The sequence below is a fragment of the Callorhinus ursinus genome, unplaced genomic scaffold (assembly GCF_003265705.2).
Source record: "Callorhinus ursinus isolate GAN/ISIS: 27379988/994484 unplaced genomic scaffold, GSC_fseal_2.0 scaffold9, whole genome shotgun sequence".
NCBI lineage: Eukaryota > Metazoa > Chordata > Mammalia > Carnivora > Otariidae > Callorhinus > Callorhinus ursinus.
This window is the reverse complement of record NW_027397071.1, coordinates 602126-624509: the sequence shown is the minus strand read 5'-3', so window position 1 is coordinate 624509 and position 22384 is coordinate 602126. Positions and strand designations below refer to the sequence as shown.

The window sequence follows — 22384 nt, the reverse complement described above, 5'->3', positions numbered from 1 at the left end:
ATCGAGTGAGACACCTCTCTGCCTTGGGAGAAGTGAGCTTGGGTAGAGAGACCAGGTGTGTCCCTCCAACTGAAGTCCCTCCTCGTGAAAGCATAAAGCCAGGGCAGGGGTGTTTCCCTCTAGCTCTGGGATTGGGCAGGAGTCCATCGGAGAGCCCAGGTAGGAGGCATGGGGTTGGGGGGGGTGGTTTTAAGAGCAGGTGAGCTGAGGGGGCAGGAGAGTGAGCGCACCACACTCCGGGCTTTCTGTTGGGACAGGATTGGGAATACGGGACTGGATCCACTGACGTCCCCTCCCTTCTTCCATCTTTAGCACCCCCAATGGGAATAGCCTCAGTGCTGCAGAGCTCACCTGCGGGATGATCATGTGCCTGGCCCGGTAAGTCCCTGTCTTCTCAGCAGAGCCAGCCTCTGGTGTGTCCGTGGTTATGACTCCCCAAACAAAGTGACCCAGAGAAGGGTAGCAACACTTCTGCAGGGCACCGTGCACACTGCCGAGAAGCTTCAAGGCCACCCATCCTTTATGAAACATTTGATACACTGGTTCTGGCACACAAAGGTCAGGTGGCTTCTCGCCAAGGGGTCCAGTAGGGGATGGGCGTTCGGCTTGGCTGCTCCTTACCCGGAGCAGGCTCATTGAGAAAGTAACTGTGTGCCGTCTTCCTTTCCTCCTTAGTGATTTCCTGTGGTCCACGCCATCCTCTGGCTTCTCGAACCTCTAAGCCTCGAAAATGTGGTTTCTGCTCCCTGGAATATCCTTCCCCATCATCTTTTTTTTTTTTCTGAGTCTTTCCAGTATTTTATTTTTATTACACTCTTTATTAAAAATCCAACTGCACATAGGTATAAAATAGAAGCAGTGCTCAACATTTTTATTTAGTTCGGAACGTTTTTGAGTGAATTAATGCCAAAATGTAACAGCCTCCATACCTCAGAGAGCTCTCATAACCCAGAGGTTCCCAGACTTTGTTGCACATTGATATCATCTGGGATCTTAAAAAAAATACTAATGCCTGGCCCGCACTCCAGAGATTCTTATTTGATCGGTATGGAGTGAAAGTTGGCATAGGGATTGTTTAACAAACTTTTTATTTTAGGAGTTTTAGATATAAAGAAAAGTTGTAAAGCTAGTAGAAGGACCCATATACTTCATACTCAGTCTTCCTATTATTAACATCGGACATTAGTATGGTGCTTTGATCACAATCAGTGAACTAACATTGAGATATCGATTGATAACTTTTAACTAAAGTCTTCCATATCATCTTTATCCAGGTAACTCTTACTCTTCAAGATTAAGCTCGAGTGTTAATTCATCTGAGAAGCTCTCTCTTGATTCCCTGGCTGGGCTGTGTCCCTCACAGATTGCCCTGGCCCCCAGGGCTTACCTCTGTCACTAGGCTTACAGATCTTTATCGTGATAGAAGGGAGTAAAAGCTCTATCTACTTGTGGATTTTTTTTAAAGATTTTATTTATTTATTTGTCAAAGAGAGAGGGAGCACAAGCAAGGAGAGCGGCAGGCAGAGGGAGAAGCAGGCTCCCCGCTGAGCAAGGAGCCGGATGCAGGACTCGATCCCAGGACCCTGGGACCGTGACCTGGAAGGCAGACGCTTAACCAACTGAGCCACTCAGGTGTCCCTACCTGTGGATTCTTAACACAAGGGAATTCAAATGATCAAATGTCTTGCTCTTCCAGCTGGAATTCTGGGGGTGTGGGCCTCTTGAGTAGAGGGGACAGCCTAGAAACCACTGGATACAGCGCAGAATGGGCACGAATCTTCCTGTATTGGGTAAAGTAGAATGATTGTATTGAGCACTGCTGTTGAATGGGCAATTTGGGCACTTCTGTGGTCAGGGGAGAGGGCAAGGAGCCAATGGACAGGGCAGGGAGTTCGCTAGGTCCCTTCACACACCCTTGGATCCTTAAACCAGGGGACCCAGGCAGCCAAGACTCTTTATTTCTCTACTCAGGCCTGAAGCTTCTGGGGCCCAGAAATTACTCTTTCCCCCTCTCAGAACCTGTTCTCTCTTCTGCTGGGACAGGGTCTGGAGGAGTTGACCTTTGTTCTAACTCTTCCCCAAGATTTCTACCTGAGCTCTTAAGTATTCATTGCTACTCCCTGGCCAGTGAAGAGCAGAGGAGGCTGGAGAAAGGGAGGAACAGGGACAGCGTGTGCAGCCAAAGGGACCCAGCCTGCAAGGGGTCCGTGAGCTGGCTGCCTGGATCTTCCAGAACATCTGGGCTGGACTGATTTCCCCTGGAGAAGCCTCAAGCCTTGGTTTCACTTGTGCTGTTAAATTCGGTGGTGTTTTTGTTTTTGTTTTTGTTTTTGAGTGAGGGACTGATCAGCTTTCTATCTAATTAATTCTCTTACTCAGACCTCCCTTCCTACAAAACAGGAGTTATAAAGACTTCTATTTTAAAGTCTCAGCCTGTGGGCTTACTTTCCACAACGGCCTCCTTGTTTTTCCCACACTCCCTCTATGTAGAATGTCTCCACTTTTTCCTGGCTTTCTTTTCATCATCCTTCAAGACCTGACTCGAACACTTCTCCCCTGGAAGCTTCCCCTGACCACCTCCCCAAGTCCCCCTCCAGAGGGCTCCCAATGGCACCCTAAAGGAGGCACCTGTCACACTCTATTGTAATGCCCACGGGGCAATGAGCTCCACAGGGTGCTGAGACCGTCTCGATGTGCTTGTGCATACCCCAAATACACAGCACAATAGTGAGCAACGACAGGATACTCAGCAAATGTCTGAGGGACGGAAAGCACCCCCTCAAATATTATTCAGGAGAAGTTGCTGGAGCAAGCAGATCCAACCATTTACTAGAACCGCTATGCTAAAAGCCTAAGGTGGGCGGCGGGGGGCGGGGCGCCTGGCTGGCTCAGTCAGTTAAGCGTCTGCCTTTGGCTCAGGTCACCATCCCAGGGTCCTGGGATCCCAGAGCCACATCGGGCTCCCTGCTCAGCGGGGAGCCTGCTTCTCCTTCTGCCTCTGCCTCGGTCCCATGCTTGTGCTCTCTCACTCTCTCTGACAAATAAATAAATAAAATCTTTTAAAAAAAAGAATAGGTAGAGTGGAGTGGTTTCAAGGAAGCGCCCCATTTCCAACCTCTCATCCAACGACCTCACCATCAAAGATGCATCAAAATTAAGAACTAAGCACTCTAGTAAGGAAGCATGGCCAGTCTCTCATACCTTCTTGTGTGTCTGCTCAGACTGCTTTTCCAGCAGGGCAGTGAGGGCAGAGTGGGCGCTGTGGACAGGAGGTTGGGAGCATTGAGCAATGTGGGTGGAGAGAGGGGGCCTGGACGGGCCTCACACTGGGGGACTTTGAACAGACGGCAGGAGCTCCTGAGGTGCAGGGGAAGAACAGTGACACAGAAAGAAAGAGAGGAGAAAGCGACCTGCAGAGCTTTCATCTCGCCCACTTTACCTTCTCTTTTTGTAAGTCAGGATGGCTACCGTTTGGTTCTCGGGAAGCCCCTTCCCCACATCCTGGTCCTCCCCAGACTGGCCCAGTGAGGACCCCAACGTGCTAAAGGCTGGAGAGGATCCGTGAGTAGCTGGTAGAGCAGCTGGCGGGGGCTGGGATGTCCAGGGCCGCATGCCCTCTCTTGGATGGCACTGTGGGGCCAGGAGGGCGGAGAGCAGGACGTGAGCCAGACCTGGGAGGAGGCAGGTGGGCTCTGTCTCACTTGGTCGGAGGCATAGGAGCAGGCTAGCTTTGCTGAGAAGGGAGCCCTTCCTCAAGGCAAGTCATTGTCCTTGGGACATTCCTGACACAAGGACCCTCTCCTGAGGCCTGACGGGCCAGAGCAGCGGGTTGGAGCTTCTTGCCCATGAGGCTTGTTACTGAAGCTTTAGGAGTTTGCCCGTGAGATCGCAGGAGCACAAATCGCCCCTCAACCTGACCCTCAGATGGAAGTGTGTGCTGGCAATGTGTAGACATGAGAGAATGTTTTCTTATAAGAACTCAGTGAGATGGAGCTACAGGAACAGTATGTTGGAGTCTCTCCCTCCTTACGCACCCACACACACACTCGCGTGCACACACACACCACTCTTTGAGTTTTGTGGCCAGCAGGAAAGACGACATTTAAATACTTAGAAGGCTGACTGTGCTGGGGATGTGCTGGGCTTTGAGTCCATTCAGCTATTTCCAGTGGGATGATGCTGTTCAAGGTGTTGAACCCCCCCCGGTTGTCTCTCTCCATGCAGTTGGGGTGAGCATGACACGTGCTAAAGCGTGTCCAAGCATTTCTCATGGAGTGTCTAAAATAGAGCAGGGACTCCTTAAACATTCTAAACATTGTTTCCTGTCTCCCTTCTTCACTTCCAGAGAAGCCTGGATGACCATGACCCACATGACATACTCTTAATCCTCTCACCTCTGACTCTGCCCTAACTTCCTGTGTCCCTTCCAGAAAACACGTGGAGACTCGGACCCCATGTTAACCAAGAGGAGGCGATAGGCTGGGGGGCGGGTGGTTTGGGACAGGAGGTGGTATGGACTTGGCACCCACCCACCCCAGTGTAGCCTGAGATGACTGGGGCTTAAGAAACTCTCAAGGAAGAGTAAGTTCCCAGCTGTCTGCTGATCCAGTGGAAGATATGGGTTGTGGCCTTGGATGGAAGAGGAAAATGAAAATCCTTGAACTTCTGGAGCACTTGATGTTATCCGAGCCCCTCGATACCCCATTTCATTATCCCTATGAGCCCCGGAGGATTGGCGCTTGCTTTTTACCAGCCTGGAGCCACTCAGCTGGTTGAGGTAGCTGGAGACAGAAATCAGACTCCTAGCTGGAGACAGAAATCCTGGGGCTCCCCACATCAGGTCTTGCTGGCGGATTTCCCTCTGCTAAACCCCTTGGCCCTCCTCGGTGTCTCTGCACCTGAGCTCCAGACCCAGCCTGAGCTTGGTTCTCCGGGGGAATTGACCGTCAGAGGGGGCAGCTGTGCAGACCTCATGTCACACGCCTTCTGCGTGGGCCTACTGAGCCTGTGTCTGTCCTTGCAGGCAGATTCCCCAGGCGACGGCTTCCATGAAGGACGGCAAATGGGAACGGAAGAAGGTGAGCGGACAGCCCTGCCTTGTCCCGCCTGGCTCGGCGCCCGGGGTCCCTGGTGCTTAATTCGGCCACTTTGCCTTTTGCTTCTTTGGTTGCAGTTCATGGGAACAGAGCTAAATGGAAAGATCCTGGGAATTCTTGGCCTGGGCAGAATTGGGAGAGAGGTGGCCACCCGGATGCAGTCCTTTGGAATGAAGGTAAGAGGTTGGTGAACCCCTTTGACGTGGGGCTCCCTGTTGCAGTTTTGGGAGAGGCAGCTTTGCTTGAGAAAAGGTAAAGGCTTTGTCCTCGGAGGGTCTGACCCTCCTTTAGAGCCCCTAAGTCAGCGGGGTAGCCATTCTGGACACCTGAATTCAAAGTCTGGGCACACTTGGTGGAAGTCCGTCAGCTCTGGGTCCCAGCGGAGCGGCGGGGTCATGCATCCTGCTCAACTTCTCCTCCCCTGCCACAGGGGCTCTTTGATTGGCTGTGTCTGTTGCCTGTGATAATTTAGAGAAACAGGAGCAAATGTGCAACCTTCTAGCAGAGCAAATCTCCAACCACCTTCTAGCTCTGCTCCGTAGTGTAGAAGGGACGGTGCGGTGATTGTCTAGACACTGCCGAGATGAAGTTAAAGCCTGCTGGCTAGAGCACCTTGCATATTGCTCAGAAACCCTCCCTGACCCCTGTTTCCCTCCAGGACCCGGTTTCCTCTTATTCTGGGAACTCCGTGGTTCTTCTGATCGAGGGAGGGTTGTCATCCCCCAAGGCCGATCCAGGAGACCTTGCAAAGGGGGAGGCCGCCGAGCCACAGGAGGGGACCCGTCAGGGCGAGTGACAGGGCAGCCGGGAGTGCTCGTGGACGTCTCCTTGTTCACTCTTTGTTCGCTGTTTGCTGTTGGGGGGATGATGTGTTCAAACTGCTGCCAGGAAGGCTTTCATTAAACAGAAAGAACAGTTTTGACAGTCAGATCATTTCTAGAAAAATTGACATAGAGCTGCGATGGCATTTTCCTTTTCTCTCCTTCTTCCTCCCTTTCTCCACGTCCCCCTGGCTTCATAGAGTTAAAAGGAACCTTAGAGTTCCCTTAATTAAGAACCCGTAATTTTATATTGATGTCTGGAGTTTGTTTTTGCTCAGGCCTCCAGCAAATGGAAGGTAGACAAGAACCCACTGGGCATCCTGTGATACCGCATTGAACATCTTCCTCTCCTTCCTGTCCCTGTTCCCCCACCACATTTATTTACACCCGCCAGACCTCTTTCCTAAGCCTCAGCACATTTTTCTAGATCCCTGGAGAGGGGGAGGTGGCAGGATCCACGGATCATAAGAACAAACCAAAGCCTTGCCCTCCTGTGCAGGGCTGGCCAGGTGCCACACGCGGCAAGGAGCACTTTCTCTTCCTCTTTTGTGAGGGATTAAGGCTTAGCTCACAGAGAATTCTGATCCTCAAAAAGCAGGGGCCTTGGGTTAAGTATGACTCAGAGTGAAATAGCCAAACAGGTGAGCAGCGCCTCACTGATGATACAGAGACTTCAGGAAGGCTGTTCGTCCCCTTCCCCATGGCTCCCTAGGACGCCAAAGCACACCGGCCTCTGCTAGCTCAGGAGCCTTGGTAATCATGGACTTGAAACTCTGGGGCAGTGCCTTACCCAGACAGAAAGCCCCACCTCATTTCCTGAGTCATGGACATGATTGGTAAGCTTCTCTGCTCATCTGGCCCGGGCTCAGCTTCTCAGCTGCTGCCAGGCTGCTTCCGAGAGGCACGGAGGGAGGTGGACCCTCCCTGAGCCCTCAGGCATGTGTTTGAGTCAGAGATGTCCAGAGCCTGCTCATGAATGTGAATCCATGCGTCCCGGCAGACCACGCACGACACGCCCACGTTCCCAGCACAGCTTTGAGGGTGTGGGTGGTTTTGCCTGTTGCAGTAGGTCGCTGCTTCCCTTGGAGGGTTCTTCTGCCCGGCTGTCTCCAGAGGGTCACTGTAGGCTGTCTTGCTTCTGGGACATGATCTTTGTAAACTGCTAAAACATGCCTTGGAGTGGTCAACCCCCCAAACCCCCGGGCCCTGGCCAACTGCCCTGGTCATTTCAGAGTGGCCCAAATGGCCTTCGTTTATATTCTCGGCTCACTTTGACTGAGCTTCCTAACCTATTTCTGGGTCCAGATGAATTTTGCCTCGGGGCAGACAGATGGCTGATCTGCATCATCCAAAGCTCCTTGGTTGATGTTTGAGCAGCTGGGGAGAGCAAGATTTTCTAAAGGCAAGGAGGGAAGATTCTTGAACAAATTGTAAAAGAGATGGTTTATCAGCATCCGGGCAGGAAACAATGATCAGTGTTTACTAAACACAAGTTGTTTTAAATTGGCCTTCTTCTCTCTTCGGAAACAGATATTAGACTGATCGATCAGGGACAACCTTAGGTGTCTTATACCTGGAAGATTTAAAATTGTATTTTAATCATGTAAGAGGTGAATGAATCCTCACATATCTTGAAATATAGATCCTTATCTCCTTGATTACCACCCCAGTCCTGGTCTCACAGGTAACATCGGTTTGGTGTGTATCATCTCAGACTTTTTTCACTGCGTTTACATGGAATGTGTACAGTTCTTGGCCTATAGAGGGATTCTATGCCTATAGAAAATAGAATATTGTACATGGTGTTAAGATAAAAATGTATGTCTTGGAATAAATAAATTTACCATATTTGTAAACTATTGCACGGAATTCTGTTGTGTGGACAATTTGCTTTTTATTTGACCATTTCCTCAAGGATGGACATTGGAAATGCAAACTTTAGTAAGACATTGGTGAGATCTTTTAGGATGCCCTTGGGGTTAAGATGGAGACTGTGAGCTTGGTGCTAAAAGGTTTAGTAACCGGTTGAAGGATAGCTCCGTCTCAATCTGGAGGGAGATGGTACAGGATGGGGCAGGGTGCTGCCTTCTCCACCGTTTTCATTAATGGCCTGGGTGACAGGAAGCAGGGAGAAGTGGCTAACTTTTAAGAGTGTGGAATCAGATCCTAAAAGACATAGGAAGGCTAGAATGGTTGGGCATCCTAATAGGAAGTTTAGCTAGAATCCCTATCAGTGCCCTAAAATGAGCCCCAAAGCAACTAAACACATATTGGATGTAGAAGTGTTGTTAACAAGGTTTTCCAGAGCAGGAGACCTTTGGTTGGCAAAAATGCAGTGTGGTTAACAGTGGCATGGCTGATAGAAAAGGTAATGTGACTTTTGGCAGCATTAAAAGAAATACGGCTTCCAGAACCAGGAAGGTGAGATTCCTCATGCTCTGTACCAGTCAGACTCTCACATGCTCTGTGAGACTGACAGCTCTGGAGATAGAGGAGGATGGTGAGGGGCTCATGTCTGTACTTCCTAAGAAAGGGTTGAAGGCACTGGGGTCACTGAGCCCCATCGTGCCTTGGGAGGCATACCGGGAGGCCGTCAAATAGCTAACAGGCAGTCTATAGAAGAGTCATGCTGTCTAAAGAGTGGATCCAAGGAGGACCAACAGGTACAAGGCAGAGGGGACAGAACTACAGCCCGAGCTGGCCCCGGATGCAATGGAGAGAGCGAGTGTCCCACTCCTGCAGATACCTACACGAGACTGGGTGAGCACTGGGCCAGTGTGTGAGGACAAGGTGTGAACACTGGCAGGGAGGTGGAAGCAGATGGCCTTTAAAACCCTGATATCTCCCCGCACCCATTACCCGTGGGCTACGAGTTTCTTTATCTGTGAAATGGTCTTTAGCAGTGAGTTCACTGTGCGGCCATAGGAAATTGAGCAACATTATTAAGGACTGTAGTTTATTACAGTAACCTATAATTAAAGACAGAGTGTGGACCAGGAGGCATAGGGGACCCTGAGTGGTTCCAGTTGGGCAGCTTGGGCAGCCCTGCAAAGCATGTGAAGATCATCCTCATCACCCCCTTCCCTCCCTGGTCCTGGGGTCTTACCCTGTGCTTTAATCTGTCACCCAGGTTGTTAATCACTAATGAGGCTGTTAACGGATGACTAGCGTCCAACCCCTTCCAGAGTATTGCGATTTAAGAGTTCACCCCTTCATGCCATAGGAAGGATTGGCGGAGACACTTTTGCGCTCAGATGTTGGGGATGGACAGCCCCCCTTACCTTTCCTGTCCTTTCTTTGTCACTATCTGGTCACTCAGGGAATCGGGGATCCTAGACCTTAGCTCTGCTAGGGAGCTTAGCCACCCGGGTTCCCAACAGCATCTAGGGTGTGCGTGTTGGAGTTGGTTGGGGGAGAGCCCACTGAGGCTGCCCCTCCCAACCAGCACAGGCCTGGAAAGGGATCTTCATGTGCCACCCGAGAGCACCTGCTGACTTGCTCTGAACCACACGGCCCAGATGTGGGTTTCCAGAGAATTCCGGCAGTCTGGGGCCTGCTGATGGTCTGAGTCACCCGAGTCTTGGGCTCTATGGTGTTCCTTCTGCCCGAAGTTTTTCTCAATCATGTTGTTGAAGAACAGGTTGTACACTTTGGAGACACAACTCACTCACGCTCGCATGTCCCCCAGAATGTGCTAGCAGGCCCAAGCCAGCCAGGAGCTGAGCCTTGCACTCTCTTACCAGGGTTTTCTGTGAGGAGCAGGCCAGCATCTCAACAGCTTCTTTGTGGCCAGTGTTGTGATGAATCTGACGTTAGTCCGGAGGGATGGACCTGAGGCGCCAGGTGTCACTGACTCTCTCAGGCGCAGCTCATGTTGACTGAGGTCTGCTGTGTCAGATGCTGTGTTCACAATGACCCTTGCAGGGTCACTATCCTTACCTCAGGTTTACAGATAAGGAAACTGAGGCCCAGGACGCTTATATGATAGGTTCAAGATAATAAGCCTGGTAAATGATGGAGTCCAGCTTAAAGTCCGGGTCTCCTGACCTCCAGTCTGGTACCCTTTGTCCTGCATCACCACCACTGTCTTCGTTCCTGATCCGTGTTGGTTAAACGGTCACTGTGCTCGACCTTTCTCGGGACAAAAGCTCCCCAGGACAGGCAGCTCCTATCTTAGTCTGGTAACTGGAATTCCTACTGCCCTAGAGTACTGATTTTTTACGTTCTTCCCAGAGCCTCAAGTTCTAGACAGTACCTTAGGAACATGGTTTCTGTTTAAGATTTCATTGTGCAAAGGAAGTAGGGTTCTAATCCTAAGCCAAATGATGGTTAGCCTCCTTTTTGGAGACCCTTGACCGTGAAGGCCCCCTCGTTCTCCAGCATCTACTGCTAAGCCAGAGGGCCCAGGGTAGCTGTGGTTGGCCTCTCAAGTCTGCCTTCTCCCACCAGCTAGGAGGTGGCCCTGGAGTACCGCTGGAAAAGCTACGGTTCCCCTGCTGCCCAGCATCAGGAATCTGTCCTGAGGCTGGGATTCAGGTGGGGAACCCCTTCGTGGGTCTCCCTGAGGCTCCTCTGTAAGAATAGTCTTCGGACGGTACGTACCTGGAATTGCTCCAACTTCTGCGCATCAGGACTTCTGATCCTTTCTGGGACATGTCAGGACCCTACTCAGACACTGGTCTCCTGGGCCCAGTGTTACTGTTTCTACTCCCCGTGACATGGTCTCCTGGTGTAAGAATCCCAACTCCTAGCTGAGTTCAGCTCCCATCTGCCCTGGGTATCTCCAGTGAAAAATGAAAACAGTTTTCTCAGCCAAATTCTTCCCTGCAGCTGTCTGCAGGTGAACAAGAGAAAGCAAGCCGAGTCAGATCCTGTTGACCGCTGTGGGGGATGCACGTCTCCTCCTGCCCCATCTGCTCCCCATTAGCTGCAGACACCCGACACAGGGCCACTGGGCCCGGCTCAGCCCCTGGGACTCTTCCTCCCCATAGCTTCATGCTGTTTCTTGGCTCTTGAGAGCCCGGAAGCCCCAGAGTATTGTGGACTGGCCTCCACTGGGCTCGGCTTTGTGACCTCTGCTCGTGTTCCGCTGCGCTCCCCGCTCGCATGAACAAAGTACATCTGGATTAGAGATGAACGGGGCCACTGTTCGCGGCAGCCTCCGAGTAGCCGGCGGACAAAGAGGACTTGGAAGAGTACGGGCAGGGATCCTGGGGCCCTCTCTCCTCCCCTGGACACTTCATTGTCCCTGCCAAAACGAGTAGGTTACAGCCGAGGGGAATGGCCATTGGGACTGTGGTGGTCATGAGCTTGTGATCCTACGGCCTTTCCCCCTAAACCTCTACCTTGCCTTTTCCCTGTTCCTCAGGCTGATGATGAAAAATGTGATCTGAAAGCTCTACCTCATTCATAACCATATCTGTTTCTTCTCTGGAAGGGCTGAATTTTACATAGAAATCCTCTTAAGATGCCATTATTTTCTAAGGTGACTTTTCTCTTCCCCCGCAAAGAAATTCAGGGTGAGCAGGGGAAATGTTGCAAAGCATAGGAAGGCCTAAAGGAGGAAAAAATGAATTCCACCACACAGAGATGACCACGCTTAGAGTATCACACTTTCTGTTGTGTTTGTTTGTTGTTGTTCAATCCCCGGCCGCCTCTGAGCATCCTAGGGTTCACCTATAACTTTTCAGGGTTAAGGGAACTGTCCTTTCAAGGAATTATTGAATTGTTGAGTGTTGGAGCAGGGGATGACTTTGAAATCATCCAGCCAGCTCCTTTACTTCAGACTGAGGACCCAGGTCCGGGCCTCCTCGTTCAGCGTCCGTACCTTGGCACCTGCAGGTCTGCCCAGATCAGCTGGCTTTCCTGCCTTCTTGAGGACATTGATGCCTTTGAGTTGGGTACGGCCCCTACACCTCTTTTCCCCCAGTCAGTGCTGCTGACCTGGACCAAGCTGATGGAGAGAGCCCTGGGCAGACCTCCTGGGCAGACCACACAGAAAGTGGATAAAGTCTTTGCAGTGACCAGAGGTAGATGCTTCCTGGCTGGTTATGGATTATCCCCAGCTGCTGGTACGGGCTTGGTAATCTCTAATGCCTTGCCCTTTGCCGAGGAGATGTGTGACTGGCACCCAAGACTCTTTCCATCTACTCCGCTCCTGCTTTCTCAGGTGGCGCTGGGAGCGTCCTGACCTCACCCCACATTAGAAGGATGGGCACTCGGGGTGCAGGTTCTCGAATCCAAACACTGCTTCTTGTCTCCACTCGACCATCTGCCAGCTGTGTGACCTTGGCTAAATCGTTTCACCTCTCTGCCTTAGTTTCCTCATCTGTAAAACGGGTCAGTCCTAGTGCCTAATCCATCGGGTCTGAGTTGAAAGCCCTTGACACACAGTAAACGCTAAAGGAATGTTTGCCATTATTAGCTATGACAACGCGTCCTTTCTTCTTTCTTCTGAGCTTTGTCTTCTCTGACTTTTCTTCTTGCCCTCACCAGTATCTGATGACCTTTGGCAAGGTTCATGAGGCTGATGTAGTTTGTACCCCCAGAGTTCCCTGCCTGCCTCCCTATCTCCCTCCCTCCTCGGCAGCCTCGGAGAGGTCCCTCTGATTTGGGGACCCTCTCCTCCCCCGCCAGCCCAGAAGAAGGTCCTTTCTGGGTCCTTCCCCATCCATGGTGCCTTTATGCCTCACTTTTCCCTCCTCTTGATGTGCTCGCTCCCCACCCCCGTCAGACCTGCCTTATTGAAAGGATCTGTGTGGTTAGTCACCAAGTTAGGCCTTCCAAAACTAGGCGCATTTGAAGTCTTATTAAAAGGAATTTCAGGAGGGGACCAGACTCTGCCCGCTGATGCCTCAGCCACCGCCCTCCCCAGCGACCGTTCTTGGTCTCCTTGCTAACCCTGCTCTGCACCCCTGCCCTCACCTGTTTCTTTCTCACTCTGTGGAAGTAGTCAGGGCCCCTGCCTGTTTTCTGGACTTGAGGGTCCTCGGCTGCGGCCAACCTGTCCTCCCTTCCCTCGTTGCACCCTATGAGCACGTCACTGCTCCCCACACGGCTGTCCTGCTTCTCCTGGGCTGCCTGCTCGCTAAGGGTTTCTGAGCTCCACCTTATCCAGCCGCACACATGCGCACACGCATGCAAACACTCACACATGCTGCTCTTGCGTCTGTTCGTGGTTAAGAGCTTGGAGGTAAACCTCCCTTCGCACTTGGGCCTGCCCCTCCTAATGTGTGAGCCTCACTTTCTTCATCTCTAAAGTAGAAGAGTAGCAACCCTTATTGTGGGAGGTCAGCTGCCTTTGGAAAGGCTTAGCAGTACCGCTTGGTAAGTGTTCAATAAATGGCCACCGTCATTAATAATACCAGTACTAATAAGGGACAGTGACATTCACTTGTGTCTTTGTCTCTTTCTTGCTTCTGACCAGACTGTAGGGTACGACCCCATCATTGCGCCGGAGGTCTCGGCCTCCTTTGGTGTCCAGCAGCTGCCCCTGGAGGAGATCTGGCCTCTCTGTGACTTTATCACTGTGCACACACCTCTCCTGCCCTCTACCACAGGTAGGTGTATCCCTGCTTGTGGGTCGGCCACAGAAGCCACAGACCAGATAAGGGTGGGCTCTGGGCCTTCCGCACATGCTGGGGACTAGTTCCCTTGAGCACAGGGTGATGGTTGGCTGGCTGGCCCTGCCCCACAGGGAGGAGGGATGAGCTAGCTGGAAATGCGTGGGGTGAGCTGGCCCGATGTGCACTACCAGTGACCCCATGGTTTTTTCCTGGGGCCGCTGCTTTCCTTTCTGGTTCTGGGACCTATTCAAAGCACTAATAGCTCAGGGGCTTCTAGGATGTTTCTAAACTGTGTTTGGTCTAAATCCAGAACAGGGACTCTTGCCCCAGAGCCGGTGAGAAGGGAGAGATGAGGCCAGAGAGGCCATGGGCCTGTGGGGAAGGAGCTGGGGTGAGGCGGGGAGGGCCTCTGGTGCTGGGGTCCCAGGCACCTGTGCTGCAGGAGAGCTCTTCCCTCCTTCCAGGCCTGCTGAATGACAGCACCTTTGCCCAGTGCAAGAAGGGGGTGCGCGTGGTGAACTGCGCTCGGGGAGGGATTGTGGACGAGGGGGCCCTCCTCCGGGCCCTGCAGTCCGGTCAGTGCGCTGGTGCCGCGCTGGACGTCTTTACAGAGGTGAGTGCCTGGGGGAGGAGGGGAGCGCTGGGCAGAGGGGCCTGGGACCGAGAAAGCCCAGTGTGCACAAAGGCCTCTGGCTTAAGGGCTCTAGCATCCGTGGCAAACAGGAGAAATTCTGTTGCCAAAAGTAACGCCACTGTGGTTTCGGGAGCCCTTGCCGGGCCGTACTGTGGAGGCAGCCATGTTGTCTTTTGCAAAACCCAGATTTCAAACAGGACCCAGTTCCTGATCTCAGGCTCCCTGGCCTGCTGTCATGTGGATAACTCCAGGGAGGACAGCGCAGCAAACCCATTCTGAGGTTGAGGATTTGGGGCAGGATTTAATGTACTGATACAGGTCTCTGCTGAAATGAATCCCGTCGCCAAGAAGATATTTCACGCAGTGTCTGTTGGCTTTCCCTGCCTGCCTTTCTTCTGGGGAGGAAAGGCAGCCTGAGGACAATGGCTAGAAGTGTTCCCCTGTGTCCTGTGTGGGCTGCTCTCCCTGCCTCTCTGTCGGAGCCAGAGACTCTGTCTTTGCTCACCCGTCCCCCCACCTGCTCTTACACCAGATGGAATGATGGACAGTGCATTTCCACTCGAATCCTTTCGGCCCCTCTTAAAAGTCCTGCCACCAGCATCACAGATCCAAGGGAGGGAGCAGGGATTTTGGCTCAGGCTGTGGGGGGTTGCTGGTGACCTGCAGTGGGGCCTTGGCAAGTCCCCGGCCCTCTCTGAGCCCTGTTGCCCTCACTGTTGCCCTGCCCAGAGCACACAGCGCATGGGGTTGGTACTCCTGGTCCTCTTTCTCACATAGATGGTACGCTTCCTGAAGGCAGATGGGTGCCTGGCCCTCACTGTACTGCCGTTCCCCAGCTCAGCGCCTTCCCAAGGGCAGTACCTTGTGCTCAGCAAGCAGAAGGGGTGGAAAGGACATTGGAGGGTGGGCAGAGGTGCTCAGGTGGCCCACCCTTCAGGCTGAGAGCCAGGTTGGGACAGCTGTGCAGAGGGCCTGCAAAGAGTCTGACACCGTGCAGAGCCAACCGTAAGTGCTGGAAGGATTCAGGGGCAAGGCAGAGCTCGAGGGAAAAACCCGTAACAGAAACAGTAGTTTCCACTGGCTGAGAACCTCCTGTGTTACTGGTGCGCAATCTGCACAAGGTATTATGAGGTGGGTAGTATTAACCCATTTTATAGATGAGGAAGTCGAGGCTCAGAGAGGAGCAGATTTACCCAAAGGCAGGGGGAGCCGAGAGGCAAATCCCATCCATAGCTCTGTCTACTCTGCTGTGAAGAGACACTGACAAGGAAGCCCGTTGTCGAAACCCGTGACGTCCCTGGCAAAACCAAAGTAGAAGGCGTCCTCACCCCTGCCCTCCTCTCTTCCAACTTCCCTGGGCAGCCAACCGAGAGGTGTCTCTTTCTGGGCAGGAGCCACCACGGGACCGAGCCTTGGTGGACCACGAGAGCGTCATCAGCTGCCCCCACCTGGGCGCCAGCACCAAGGAGGCCCAGAGCCGCTGCGGGGAGGAGATCGCCATCCAGTTTGTGGACATGGTGAAGGGGAAATCTCTAGCGGGCGTGGTAAGTATGGCCAAGTGGGGCTGGGGCCCCGAGGGCAGAGGGTGGGGCAGGGCGGGGGAGGGTGTTTGGTTTTGGGGGATGGTGACAGTTCCGGGGAGCAGTGGTGTGCTGGCCAGATTCAGCTCTGGGAGCAGGAGATAAGGACTCCCCTGGAGCCAGCCCTCCGGGTGGGGCGACAGTAACCACCCCGTCCCTAGCTTTGCTAGCTGCGGCCGGCAGCAGGGAGGCGGCTCGGCCCTGCGACAGTGTAGCCTTGCTGCAGAGATTGTGGCTTTTTCCAGGCTCCAGAGAAAGGCTCTTTTGTTCTCCACATGCCTTGGGAGTGAGGGAGTGTGGCTTGGGCGATGCTGGGTGCCGTGGGGAGTGGCGGCTGGGGGACTGGTCTGTGGAGAAGGCTGTCAGGGCCCTCTCTCACCTCCTGGACCTGAGCGCTCCTTTTCCTGTGTCCATCTTAGACCCCTGGGCAGGGCGAATCCCACCCCCAGAATGAACCCTCCAGGCCCCCTTTCTGTCCTCAAATCATGGCCTAATGTCCCTACGTCTTGTCGTAGCTCACACCGGGCCCTTCCTGGCATGTTTCTTCCCCAAGCTTAACCTGACTTACACTTCCAGTTCTGCCTCCTTGATTTAATCTTCGTATGTTCCTTAAGCTCCAGAAGGTACCCGATGCTGTCATAGCCCTTTGGGGGACACAGAGATGAATAAGGAAAGCATAACTCTCCTTCAGGGGGCTTGCAACCCCTTCACAAAGACTTGCTTGGCCTCTCCAGCCCAGTGTCAACTGTTTTGCAATGAACCACGTTCTCTCTTGTTACTAAGATTTCCTGAGCTTGTATCTTTAAATTTCGAATTCTCTGAGGACAAAAAAGCCAGGATGTAAGCTTCTCTGCAGCTCACGTGGCTCTACTCTAGGAGAGAGGCAGCAAACGAGGCAGGGGCAGGGCCGGGGCCGGGGCCGGTCCCTGACCTTCCCGTCTGACCCTCTGCTGGGGATTTTCATTGCTGAGGACAGAACCACAGCAGGAGAGACACAGGGTGCTTTGTTCGGCCTGCCAGCCCTGGTTTGATAGCCCAGCTCTCCGGGCCACCCTACCTTCTACACCCCGAGAGATGAAGGGAGCAGCTTCTCCCCTGAACGACCCCTCAGGGCCAGCCTGGTGGCAGCCACAGGATGGTGGCTGACGACAATGACAATGCTTGGCCTCTCCATCTGTGCGTCTCTCCCCTCTCTGTTCTGCGTCTCTTGGCTCCGCAGAGTGGGGGCACTTTCTCAGTCCCTTTGCACCTCTGGCTTCTGAGCAGCTCTCCCCAGGCGAGGCGCTGGGACTGAGGCTGAGGCTTGGGCTGTGGCCAGTGCCAGCCAGTCAGGGCTGGGCCTTTCCCTCCGCGGCCCCGTGCCGGGCGCGCCTCCGCCCTCACTGTTGCAGCCCTCGGGAGTTAACCGTGGCATCACTAGGTAGCGGTGGCATTCCAGGCCTCTTCGTGAAGGGGACTCCTTCCCACCAGCCCCGTCAGATGGAACCAGACTGTTCCCGTCTTCTAGCAGAGGTAAAATCTCTTGGTCAAAGTCGTTGCACTTGGGCAAATTTCATTCTCCACCCAAAGTGGCTGGTTGTCCTGCTGTAGGCTTTTGGAAAGAAAGACATTTGTGTCACATGGGAAATCTCTCCCTAATTCTTCTCTGCATCCTCTCCAGTTCAGTTTTGTCGTAACCTTAGACACAGACGAACATTAGGATCGGGTTGGTGCTCAAAGGCGCCTGACTCTCGAAGCCCTTCCGTTGGTTCTCCTGACCGCCGTGGGCACCTCGGGGCGGGTTCCATGGGGGCTGCCTGGAGGACACTTGCCTCCACCTGCTGCAGCCTCAGCCCAGCCCACTGGCGCGCGGCCCTTCATCTCTGCTCCCAGCAGCTGGCCTGCCCTCGTCCCACCTCCTGGTTCACTGCTAGTCTTTTCTGTGTCCTTCTGGAGAGGAGCAGGGGGAGCCCGCTGCGAGAGCCCTGAGCCAGGCGGCTGGCCACGCAGAAGGGTCTGCTGGAAAGCCCTGCCTCGTGGCCATTTCTGACGTCGGCAGCCTGTTTGATTCGTATCAAACCCAGTGTTTCGAATTACATCCTTCTTAGGTCCTTTGGTTCTCTTTACAAACTGACTCACAGAAGTGGCCAAGACTTAATTTGAAGCCAGACTATCATGAACCACAAAATGGAATTGCAGTTTTGACTGGCAGCAAGCTGGCTTTGTTACCAAGCCCCTGGTGGGGATCCAGCTGTCCAGACCCTAGACTTACAACTTTAGAAGGACATGTGGCTTTTGTCCCCCTCGGCTGCCCACCATGCCTCCTGGTGGGCTCCCATGGGCCGTTTGAAGAGCGATAGGATCGTTAAGAGTATGTGAGTCCAGCTTTATAAACTGCTATTTGGTCAAAGTGATTAATGACAGTGTAAACACTCACTTTCTTTTTTTAGTTGAGGTATAAAGTAAAAAGGAAGGCATCTTGGGGCGCCTGGGTGGCTCAGTCGGTTAAGCATCTGCTTTCAGCTCAGGTCATGATCCCAGGGTCCTGGGATCGAGCCCCGCATCTGGCTCCCTGCTCAGTGGGGAGCCTGCTTCTCCCTCTCCCTCTGCTTGCCCCTCCCCCTGCTTGTGCTCTCTTGCTCTTTCTGTCAAATAAATAAATAAAAAATCTTAAAAAAAAAAGCTTTATAAAAAAAAAAAAAAGGAAGGCATCTTGGAGAGACCTACCATAGGTCCCAGAGATCCGTGACTCAACAGCCATCTTACATCAGAGACCCACCTTCCTATTGTGCTGTCCAGACCTTTCCCCAGCACAGGAAAACCCAGTCTCCCGTGGAGGGGGTGAGGCAGGCACAGTTCAGTAGGTGGGAGAAATGCCTTTTCCCCCCTTCTGGCAATTTGGAATGGTCTTAGCCTTTTGTGCTCTTCTCTGGCTCTTACAGCTCTCCCAAGCTAAAGGCATAAGTCATTGTCTTGTTGGTGACTGATGGAAGTTGTCTCCACGCTCCCCACCCCCGGGCACTCAAACAAGGATGGCCCTGTGCCTTCTGCTCTCTAAGTGGAGCTGTGTTTAGGAGCCCCGCCTCTTCCTGACCTTGGCTCTGCTCCCCCTTTCTGTGCAGGTGAATGCCCAGGCCCTTACGAGTGCCTTCTCTCCACATACCAAGCCTTGGATTGGTCTGGCAGAAGCTCTGGGGACCCTGATGCGAGCCTGGGCTGGATCCCCCAAAGGGACCATCCAGGTGGTAACACAAGGTGAGCTGGGGACATTGCAGAGGGAGGGGAAGAGGGTTGTGTCAGCAGCAGGTCACAGACAGTGAGGGGCTGGGAAATGACTTGACCCTGGTCCTTGGGACTCCATGTCCCACGTTCTGTCTGCATGGAGTTTGCTTGCTACCCAGTGGGAACAGAGGGGAGAGGTACGGAAAATCACTGGGAAATATATGATTTTCACAAATCACGTTTATATAGTATTTTTAAGATGTACATGTTCTGGGCACAAGAGAAACCTCCACGAGAGACAGAGTTTCTTGGGAGAGGCAGCAGGTGGGTGGAGGGAGTCCCACATTAAGCGACGGGACCTTTGATTCTGGGTCTGACCCTGTCGCTTACCTCTACTGAGTGACTTCCCTTTCTCTGAGCTTTGGGTTCTTCACGTGTAAAGTGAGAGTCGGGGTGCTGTGCTAGACCAGTGGGTGGGACAGTTTGTGCTCTGTGACATAGTGAGGTGGGTCCTCGGGCAAGCTGGTGGTCCTTGGGAGCCTCTGCTCAGCTGGAGAGTGGGAATGAAGACAGCGCCTGAGTTGTCTGTCCTCAGGGACTGGGCAGGCTCCAAGCCACTTTTGCAGTGGCTCCAGCCTGTGCAGATGTAGTTGAGAGACTGGGGAAGGCTCTAGTTCCCTAAACCGTGTGGAGGCTTGTCCTCCCTATGGCCCGTTGGGCATCTGCTCATTTGGGGGGAGCTTGGGGGCGGTGAGACCCTAAGCACTGCCCGTAATAAGCCAGGTCAGAGCTGGGGGGATGCCCAGAGGAAACAAGGCAGGGAACCGGGCAGTCACTGGCTCTCTGCCTTCCAGAGGAAGCGGAACTGCCCCGAGCCGGTTGGGGTTGCCACCCCCAGGGCAGTGAGGAGTCTGTGACCCGAAGCTAGGTGTCCGTGATCTGCTGGCTCCTGTGTAGCTCCACAAACAGCGACCTTATGGTAGTTTCTCTGTCCCCAGGAACATCCCTGAAGAATGCTGGCAACTGCCTAAGCCCCGCAGTCATTGTCGGCCTCCTGAAAGACACTTCCCATCAGGCGGATGTGAACTTGGTGAACGCCAAGCTGCTGGTGAAAGAGGCCGGCCTCAATGTGTGTGTCTCCCTGACCCCCTTGCCTTTCTTGTCAGCACAGTCCTTCTGCCCCTGCCTTTTCAGAGCAGGCTCCCAGCCCTGCTCATGGGGTGGGGGCCCTGGGTGCAGATCCTGCTGCTGACACTGCCCACCCGTGACAAGCAGTCCGAATTTCTCCATCTGCCAAGCGGAAATAGCGCCTTCCTCTGAGCATTGCTATGTGTGAATTACATGCCCGTGCAAGTGCTTTGTGTGCAAGCGCGCTGTGCACGCGCCGCAGCGGCACCTGCACTCTGCCGCTGGGGAGCAGAAGGAGCCAGGCTGTCTTGGGCTGGAGGCGGGGAGGCGGCCCAGCACGCACGGCTTCGGACTCCATCCAGGGCTCCGTTTACCACAGCGCCCAGGTTCTTGATCAGCTCGCCTTCCTCTTACCCTCTGCTGCCCTCACGCCGACCCTTTGGTGTCTCCCCCTCTGGCTCCCGTTGTAGATCCCAGGCTGCGTCTCTCAATCAGTGCGAGCTGCCAGGAGCGATGGGCCACCGAGCTCCCCCGTCTCCCCTCCTCCCTCGCCCCTCCACTAGGCCACTGACTGCATTCAGGAAGCAGTGAGCAGGAGGGGGCCAGGCTGGGTCGACCTCAGGGGCAGGCCAGCCCCCCTTCTTCCTCCTTCCCGGCTCCCAGCCTCCACCTGTCCCTTGAGGGAGGCCATGGACTGTCCCAGGAAGCTAAGGCTCAGGGGCACTAGGCTTGGCCCATTTGCCCTCTTCTCTGGCCCTAAATTGCTGAGTGTGTTGACCAGGCTGTAGCCCTACAAACTGGCTGTTAGTTGGACACAGAAGGTGGCCTAACTGTGCCTCCTTACCTTCTCCCTGCAGGTAACCACCTCCCACAACCCTGCTGTGCCAGGGGAGCAGGGCTATGGGGAAGGCCTCTTGACCGTGGCCCTGACAGGTACCCCCTACCAGGCTGTGGGCTTGGTCCAGGGCACCACGCCTGTGCTGCAGGCACTCAACGGAGCCGTCTTCCGACCAGAAGTGCCTCTCCGCAGGGGCCTGCCCCTGCTCCTGTTCCGGGCTCAGCCGTCTAATCCTGTGATGCTACCCACCATGATCGGTGAGGAGGGGTCTTGTGGGGCTTGCCTGTGTCCTTGAAGGAGGGGTGAGAGAGAGAGAGAGAGAGAGAGAGTGTGTGTGTGTGTGTGTGTGTGTGTGTGGGAGGGGAGGGGGTCTCTCCTGGGATTGGGCTCCATGGACCTTTGCCTTCTTTAGCCCTGCTCCATCCCTCGGGGCATTTCTGGATCTGCAGCATACAGAGGGTCTGTCATGCCAGTTTCCAGAACATTTGGGGAGGGGTACAGAGTTCAGAGGGAAAGTGGCTTATCGCAGGTGGCAGAGCCCCTATTAACTGGCCTGCTCACCATCGTGAAGCACACAGTGTGGACCTGCCCGTCGGGCTGTGTCCCAGGAACTCCAAGCCTTTGAGTGCAGGTTTCCTTCTTCCGACCGCAGGCCCTGGGGGCCAGCCTGACTGCCACAAAGCACGTCAGGGCGTCTGCTCCAGCAGTCGTGGACATCTGGGACCTGCCCCAGGACCCTGGCTTCGGGCCCCTGGGAGTTTTGGAGCACTTCCAAGTTTGGCAGAATGTGTCCAGACCTCAAAAGGCCTAATTTCACCATCCTTGCCAGCTGACCAGAGGAACTTTCCCCTGCTTTTCTCCTTTGCTCTTGGTCTGGATGAAACTGATGACCAGCGAGTCAGGAGATTGCTCTAAGAAATTTGTGGCTGGATCATTCCTTTCCCACTTGGCCTGACGGTCAGGGTGTTCCTACAGAGTCTCTGAATAGTGAGGGAAGCTGGGCAGGTGCCCTGTTCCATCTCTTCACTCGTTGATTCTGAGACCATCACCCCCCATTGCAACTTTGATCACAGGGGTCAAAGTCTTCCGACCCCGCTCCCAGCTTCTTGCTTCTTCTTCCCCGTGCCCTGTGCCAACCAGCGGTTTTCCTATCTACTTCCAGGCCTCCTGGCAGAGGCAGGCGTGCAGCTGCTGTCCTACCAGACCTCGGTGGTGTCAGATGGGGAGACCTGGCACGTCATGGGCATCTCTTCCCTGCTGCCCAGCCTGGAAACATGGAAGCAGCACGTGACTGAGGCTTTCCAGTTCCACTTCTAAGCTTGGGCGGGGTGGGGGGAGCTTTTCTGAAGAATCCTGCCCACTGTGATCAACAGAGGAGATCCACATTCCTTAGGCTGACGCTGCTTACTCTGCAGACCTTGGCTGACCCCGTAGTGCCGTGATAACCACCCAATAAAGAGCCTACCCCAAATGTCCTTGCGTTTTTCTGTTATTACCCTGAAGAGCCACCAGAGAGCAGCT

General features: G+C 53.9%; 1 protein-coding gene across 1 annotated transcript in view; it reads left to right on the top strand.

The window, feature by feature from the left end:
* PHGDH (phosphoglycerate dehydrogenase) overlaps positions 1-22334 on the top strand; it is a 31690-nt gene extending 9356 nt beyond the window's left edge. Inside the window, exons 3-12 of the mRNA XM_025872546.2 lie at positions 313-378; positions 5024-5078; positions 5174-5272; positions 13344-13476; positions 13947-14095; positions 15508-15660; positions 18798-18930; positions 19896-20026; positions 20883-21120; positions 22026-22334. Coding sequence (XP_025728331.1) covers positions 313-378; positions 5024-5078; positions 5174-5272; positions 13344-13476; positions 13947-14095; positions 15508-15660; positions 18798-18930; positions 19896-20026; positions 20883-21120; positions 22026-22180 — 1312 coding nt within the window. The 3' untranslated portion in view covers positions 22181-22334. The remainder of the gene's footprint in view (positions 1-312; positions 379-5023; positions 5079-5173; positions 5273-13343; positions 13477-13946; positions 14096-15507; positions 15661-18797; positions 18931-19895; positions 20027-20882; positions 21121-22025) is intronic.
* Positions 22335-22384: the final 50 nt, after the last annotated feature.